An 8,276-nucleotide genomic window follows, 5' to 3' on the forward strand; every position below is an offset into this window, starting at 1 on the left:
GAAATTTGAGCAAAAAAATTGAAAATTTTAAATCTCGTGAAAAGTTGGTATAATACAGAAAATGAGCCGCTGAATTCAATGGAACAAACCGCATTGCTCTACGACTTTTAGTTTTTGAGTTATGAATTTTTTTAATGAATAAAATCTTTCACTATGACAAATGGCTACCCTAAATTTAGGCAAAAAACTCGACAAAATGCAAAAACATCTCGACTTTTTCACCTTTTCTCACTTTTCACGCACCGATTAATGAAAAATGTTAATAAATGTGTCAACAAAATAATAAAATTTCCCGTTTTTACGTAAAACTAAAACTTAATTTGTAAAATTGTCCGAGGAATTCGCGCCGAAGTTTTTAAACCATAAACCTTTCAAGTGATTTTTTGTGTTTATTTGTTGTTTATTTTTCGTCCCAGCTCTCCTCGGCTCTATCTAATCGCTCCTTTAATCCTCGGAATTCCCGCTCCCTTTCTTCAGCCGCCATAAATTGCTCTGTTGTGTCGTACACATGTAAGTCATCCGAGGTGCCCCTCTGGTGGCGCCAGCGCCGCTGGAGGCGTGTGGGGCTTTCAATTTACATAAACCAGATGACCATTCCATGGCCGAGAAAATGCCTTCATTGTCTGTCACTCCGACTTTCTCACCTAAGTCGACCTAATGGGGTTACAAAATTGCAAGACAACACTTATCTAAAACGTGGCCCCATTTAGATTACGCTGCTTTCCCACGTGTGCTCGTAAATTAGCCCACGGATCGGAGCTTTATTGGTGATTTTTTCAACAACTCTCTAATGGATGTGGGATTTTCGGGCTTTGTTTATAATTAAAACACCCAAGGAGGTTGACTCCGAAAAGAATAAACAACTCATTCATTAATTTATCGATTTATTTACGGATTTATTATTAATTGGGGGTTTGTTGTCGGCCCCCTGTCGGGCCGTATCTCGCCCCTGACGTGTTAAAGTGACAAGTTGGTAAAAGTGGCCAATTTGTTATCTATCCTCTGTCTGTGCGTCTAGTCGGATCGGCTCCCAAGCAATTATCTGCCAAATTATGACACTTTTGCATCAAAAAACTCGACGTTTATGGACATCCGTGTCGTCGGCTGAGAAATGGAAAAGGCGCCACCACCTCCCGAAAAAAATCAAATTATTCAGAGACGCACTAAATGAAATATTGGTGTTGTTACAAATGCGTTCGAATAGAAATGTCAAATAATTAAATCGGAGAGATATGTTTTTAGACCGATATATACGGCGGCGAGGTTTGTGAGCTGAGTGCGCTTTAAAATAAACATGATACAATGTTGGCGTAATTTGTAAGGCAGGAAGAGGTTTTAGTGCCTGATTTATACGGAATTTTAAACAAAAATGAAGGGTTTTTTCGTCAAATTTTTATTTACTGCCCAAGTCCCAATTTTTCTGACTTTATATCAACAATATACTAGCTTTTTATCAACACGAAATTATTAATTTTTACCAAAATTATTTAAATAAGCTTAATTTGAAATCCTTATTAACAATTTTTGACAGTTTTTATCTCATTTTGGACTGATGTTTTAGCATTAAAATGCCATCTGGTTAATTACTAATGTTAATTTTTTTATTGTTTAGTTGTTTTAAATGTTTCCTTTTATTTATAGATAATAATATACTTGGTGATTACATGCTAATTAAGTGAACATTTACTTGAAAAAGCAAATTAACTGCTAATTAAATGTGGCTGAATAAAGTTCTTGAGGGGCTTTTTATGACATTAGTGTCAATTTTTCATGTATTTTTTGCACAAAACAATATTTAAATATCGTTTGTTTTACATATTAATTAAATATTCATAAGAATAATAAAAAAAATTCATTAAATATCAAATAACAATAACAAATAATAAATTTTAATTAGAAATAATTGAGAAAAAATCTGAAAAAGCATAGAGGAAGATGTAAAGTAATTAAAAGCAAACTTTAATTTTGTGTGAATTAGTTTTCGAGATACTTACACTAAAAATAATGTACTTTTAGCAGAGACACTTTACAGTTGTCGCAAAAATAACAGAAAAGATTCAGTCTTAGGTTGTTAAAGGTGTTTTAGATAATTTATTAAAAATATCTTTTCTGTTTGACTAAAACATTGCTGAACAATTTTATCGATAAGATAATTAATTGTTAGTCAATTAAAGCAGAAACGATTTTTATTACATTTCTTAAATAATTGTTAATTTCCTATTGTTTTATTTTTAATATTTTAAGGGCCGGTTTATAGAAAGCTCAATTAAAGTTAATTGCGCTGTTAAAAGTTAACAACGCCAATAGATCAATAAAATTGGTTCATTTTGATCACGTGATTATTTAATCACGCATTTAATTGAGGTTTAAATTAATGACGTTTTTGTAAACCGGCACTAAGTTTATTTAAAATGTTTTTTTTATTTATGATTATTTGTGAAAACACAAAAAAGTGAAAGAAATAGTATCTACTAACATATGAAACTCCCGAGAAAACATTTTTTTTCTTAATTATGTGCAAATAGCAACAATTTCTATAATTTTTCTCTTATGAATAACAGTGGTTGATGTACAGTAAGCGACAAAAGTAATGCCAATACCTAGTTAACTAATCTTTTTTTTGTTATGGCATCTTTAGATATCTTTACTATCTTTATCTTTCTGGTAATAAGGAAAACATAATTATAACAATGAGAATTATAATAATACTAATACTAATATTAAGAATAATAATATTAAGAATAATAATAATAATAATAATAATAATAATAATAATAATAATAATAATAATAATAATAATAATAATAATAATAATAATAATAAATTTTCAAATATAAACCAAAAAACCAAAACACGAAGTAAATGCATAATATAATATTAATATAAAAAAATAAAGAAAAGTATATGTGTTCTGAATACAATAAAAAAATAAATAATAAAATAAAAATAAAAAATACATAATACTACGTGAAAATAGGATTACCCTTAAAAAATAACTTTTATAACTGTTTTTATTTTATTTTATGCTTTTTTTTTTACTTTATATTTTAATTATTTTATACTTACCAGGAAGACAGAAATGTGTACAATCTAAAGTACAAACTAAAAACGTCAGTTGTCTTTTAAAAAATTAAAAATTACGTTGTTTCTCAAAAACAACTGACGTCAGAAATGTCATTAATCGTTATGTCAAAATTTAAAAAATTAAATCGACTTGTTGGAATTTTTTTTCGAAGTAGTTATAACAATAAAGATATGAATTTTATGCGTTACTTTTAGTTCAATCTGTATAATAGTGGGTGATGAATTTAATTAGCAGAAATACAGACCTTAACAAAGCGGAATTAATAAGAAAAAAATAAGTTTCTTGGAATAAAATAACCAAATTCATTTTTATTACAACCATTAGAGAGTTGGTCCGATACTTTTGAACATCCTGTACTTGATTTTTTGCACCAAATTGTGGATACAAATAGAACCAGAAAGTTTTTTACGGTTTTAGTTTTGACGAACTGTTAAAAATGTAAACAAACCAAACAAAATTTACAAGCAAAACATATCTGGTATCCCGTCTTTAGTTATTTTTTTCAGAATTTTCAGGTTTAATTTATTAATTTAACTTTTTTGACCATTTCTTGATGATTTTACCCTTAATTACCGATGTGACAGTGAATTTTTCTAAATTTAAACACATCAAGTACGCCTTGAAATACTTAGCCACCTGATATTTCTCTCGTTATCCTCGCTCGCCAATGTGTGTTTTTCCAAAAACTGTTGACTTTCCTCCCCCTACGCCCCAACACAATCAATCATTTGTCCAGGCATTAGTTTACTCTGTTATTCCATTGGCGATGGGCGTGTTCCACCCTGACGTCATAATTCCTCATGAACCTAAAACAAATCCACTTTACGGTCTCTCAGTCCCCAGCACCCAATTCTCTCCTTTAAAACTAGTGGAAATAAAGTCGGTCTTAAGTCGCAGCAGCGTCTTACACCACTTGCCTTACACAAATCGCTCAAAGTCCATAATTAGTTGCGACCACGTCCAGTGCGGTTTGGTGTTAATTAATAATCATTGCAAGAAAACATGCTCGAACAGTATCATATGGACGGGAACAATGAGTATCAAACGTGCGATACCACGACTCCGTTCTCGGTTAAGGATATCCTGAATATGGACAATGACTACACGAATTATTATTTTAACGTGAAGCGCGAGTATGGACATTATGACTTTGGTGCCAATCAGCAGTTTTGGGATAATTCCGCCGAAGCGTATCATTATTACCATCATCAAGAAGCTGATGAATATTTAGCGAAAAGTGCAATGTACCCCTCGGAGCCGCAGTACGGAGGCTTCTACGAGCCAGAGGCCAAGGACCAGAAGGACTACCTCAAGGGCGACAGTCCGAGTAAGTTTTTGGCAAGTTTTTACCAAAACAGCTTTGTTTCCGACATTTTTTTAATATTCAAACACAAAAGTTTAGCTCAGAACAGACGAAAAAAAAGTAAAAACAAATTGATGAATAAAAATAATTATAAAAGTTACAATAAAAACGTTATCGTTAATTATACACAAAGGACTTTAGCTTTTTATATTTCTTTTATAAGTAGTTAGTACAATACCTTTTAACGTATTGAACATACAAAAATAATGAAAAAAATTATCTTTTTCAAATTAAGGTAAGAAAACAGAGAATAAATTGTTTCTGTCTCTGCCACTGGTGTGTATTTACAATTATTATTCATAACTTTTTTATCTTATTTTAATTTATTTAACTATTAAAAACAGTAAAAAAATTTGTAGTCATTACTCACAAACAAATTACGTCGGAAATTTTGTAATAACATCATAAATAAAACCGAGCTGTTTGAGGGTTGTTTTGTAAAATAAATAAAAATGTATGAAATAAATAAATGTAAAAGTCTGAAGTTTATTAAGTGTTCATATTTTAAAGTCAACCTGTATATAGTTACATTAAAATTATTCTGTATATACAACGTAATATTCATGAACTCATAAACAAGGTTTAATTGGAAAAGGCTGATTTTTTTTAATTCACAAAAGTTTGGTTTTGTTTTCACTGAATGTGAAGCTAGGTGGGTAAGTTGTATACAGGGTGAGTCAATTATGGGTTATTTTTTTAAAATAATAATTACACTTTCCACTTGATATATTACGTTTTTAACCATTTGATTAAATTCTCTTCGTTCAAAACATTAAAAAAATAACTGATTGATTAACTAAAAACTAGACTGCACTGTGGTTATTCTCACTTGTAAATATCCTTAGTATTTTTTTTAATTAAAAGAAAATAATTAAAAAGCTTAAAAAAATATTTATCTAGCCTTTGAAGTGTTAAATAAGTAGAAAGAGAGAGTTTATTTGTTGAAAATAAAAATATTGATATATTTTTGGTTTTCAAAAACGGTGATAATTAACAAATTTGAGAGTTTCAATAAAAAATTAAACCTAAAGAGGACAGTTAGGTGATAAGATTAACATAAAAAAAATGATTTTTACATAAAGTTTATAAAAACAAAAAAAACTAAATGAAATTGTTCGGTTTGAAAGTTAAATAGAAAGAAGTCAAGATTCTAAAACGAAGGTTTTTTTTTTAGAAAAAAGTTATCGAAAATTAAACAATGTTTAAATTTCAAGTTAAATTCTCGTTTCTAAAGTAAAATTTTATTTGTGTCTGAAAGTTAACTAGAAGAAGTTAACTTTAATAATAAGTTATTAAATAATAAAAAAAATAAAGAACGTCAAAAAAAATCGTTTCTGAATCAAAGTCTCAAGTCTGGGACCCAGTAGAAAAAGTTAATATTTAAAAAAAACAATGGTTTTGTAAAGAACTTGAAAAAATTTAAATATACAATTTAAAATTAAAATTAGGAGAGGTTAACATCCAAAAAAGACGTTTTTTAAGTTATTCAAAAAGTTAAAAAAAAATTTAAACAAATAAGTCTGATGGTCAATATTTATAAGAGATTAACATTAAAAAAAGCAATAAAATTTTGAAAAAAAACAAATAATCTAAACTTGAGAAAATGAAAATGTTTCTGAAAAAATTACAGCTCTGACAGTTAAGTAGTAAAGCTCAAAATAAAAAAAATATATTGTTGCTCTAAAAACTTGTTACTTTATTACTTAAATTTTTAATTTAATAAAATTACGTTTTGACATCGTTCGTTCAGAAAAATAGGTAAATTGTGCAGACACAAAAAAAACTAAAAAAGCTAGTCTCCAAAAATAATGACATACAGACTGAACTAAAAGTAAAGCAAAAAATTCATTTCTTTGTTACAAGTCATATTTCAAAAAAAAATCTCAAACACCATTTTTGTTTACTGTTTTAGATACTACATATTATCTCTCTGGTAATTAGTAAAATATATAAAAATAAAATTAAAAATAAATAAAATTAATCTAATAAAATAAAAAATATATTAATAATTAAACCTAATGGGTTTTGTCTTTCTGTTTTTGACTTATTTTATAAGCGGTAGTTGTTTTTAATATTTTTTTTGTATAATTAACATGAAAACACATAATGTGACACCTAATACAAAAGAAACAAAAGACACTTTTTATAAAATAAAGCCTGAATGAAAAGCTTAAGCTCTTTGTGTAATACTCTCAATGACTTTTATTTTTTTATTTTATTTTCTTCTCTTTTTGTTTTGTTTTATTTTTGATTTTTAATTCCAGAAAGTTAAAAATGTTTAAAACACTAATTAAAAATGTGAAAAATTTACACTAAGGTCGAACAAATTAATTCGATCAGTTTGAGGATTTTTTTGAAAACTGACTCTTAAAAAAGATATGAATTTTGTGGGTAATTTTTGGATCATTTACCAATTTTATTATGTTTTCCCACTAATAGAAAAGTAGATTTTAAGTAAAAATCTTGCTCACTCTGTACTTGATGATGAGTTTTATTCTATTCGTACGTATTTGGTTCGTTTTGTGAAAAATCTAGCGAAAAAATCCATCATTTCAGACTTCTTTTTTCAGGAATCCTAAAATAATATTTTGCCTTAAAAGTGTACTCAAGACATTAAAAAAACAATTAGATAATCAGACACTAAATTCTCTTCACTTAGATAATACGTATTTTTTTGTTGTTTTCACTTTCAGAAACTAAATATTCAGACTAAATTTAGATTTATTTCCGTGTTTGTCAATTTTATGTGACAGCCCCTTTGTTTACAAACACATTTTTCCAGAGCTCCACCCGCAAGTGACCAGCTCGAAAACGGAGCTGCGGAAGTCTGGCAGACAGCGGTCGAAGCGCAAACCCCGGGTGCTTTTCTCGCAAGCCCAAGTGTACGAGCTGGAGCGCCGTTTCAAGCAGCAGAAGTACCTGTCGGCCCCCGAGCGCGAGCAGATGGCCCAGGGCCTGAAACTGACGCCCACACAAGTGAAAATTTGGTTCCAGAACCGGAGATACAAGAGCAAAAGGCAGACCGTCCCCAAACACGACGACAAGCTCCAAGCGGGTCCCAACGTCACCGCCACCCCCATGGGCTTCTGCAGCTCCACGGCCTGCTTCCCCAACAACCTATACCTGTCTCCCGAATACAACTGCAACGAGCTGAGTTTTGTGTGATGGGTTGGGGGTCGACAACAAGTGCCAAAAATGTCCAAAGAGAAAGTATTAAGTCTACTGTTTAGGGCTAGTTTTTATATCGAGCGAACCGAGTGTTATTTTTTATTATTATTATTATATATTTTTTGTAATTACGTTTTATGTCCCATTAGTTAACAATAAAAATGCAGTTTTTAAATTTGGTTGAAGGCGTTTTATTTTATATTGGGAGAGGAGGATGTTTGTTTATGATTTGGGATTAATCTTTTCGGTCTTATCGAAACCGGTGCTAAAAGCTTTTAGGTTAAAAGGTGATCTGGTGCTAACTACTTGAATTTTCGCCCGGATTTTAAGACAGAAAACAGGAGCTTGATAAGCTATTAATAATATTTATGAGCTGGAGGTGGAGTTATTTAAAAACGTGATGGACATCGTAGTTGATTGGAAAATTATAATCCGACTTACTTAAAAATATCATCTAATAAATTAATTCTGGGCACAAAATATAGGCTTATTATTATATTATTACTTGTAGACCACCCTGTGTAGTTGATTTATTTAAAAAGTTTGTGTTAAAATATCTGCAAAAGCCGGGCAGTACTTGGGGCCCTGGTGGCCCAGTGGTATAAGCGCCACTTACGACGGGGGAGGTCGCGGGTTCGAACCCGGATCAGGGCAACAATT

The 8,276-nt window shown here is 30.1% G+C and overlaps 1 protein-coding gene across 1 annotated transcript; it reads left to right on the forward strand.

The window, feature by feature from the left end:
• Positions 1-3,993: 3,993 nt before the first annotated feature.
• Positions 3,994-7,795, forward strand: LOC107397393 (homeobox protein Nkx-2.5-like). The gene is made up of 2 exons (XM_969953.2): positions 3,994-4,412; positions 7,231-7,795. The coding sequence occupies exons 1-2, from the start codon at positions 4,088-4,090 to the stop codon at positions 7,611-7,613; spliced, it is 708 nt and encodes a 235-aa protein (XP_975046.2). The 5' UTR covers positions 3,994-4,087; the 3' UTR covers positions 7,614-7,795.
• Positions 7,796-8,276: the final 481 nt, after the last annotated feature.

The sequence above is a fragment of the Tribolium castaneum genome, chromosome 2 (genome assembly GCF_031307605.1).
Source record: "Tribolium castaneum strain GA2 chromosome 2, icTriCast1.1, whole genome shotgun sequence".
NCBI classification, from domain to species: Eukaryota; Metazoa; Arthropoda; class Insecta; order Coleoptera; family Tenebrionidae; genus Tribolium; species Tribolium castaneum.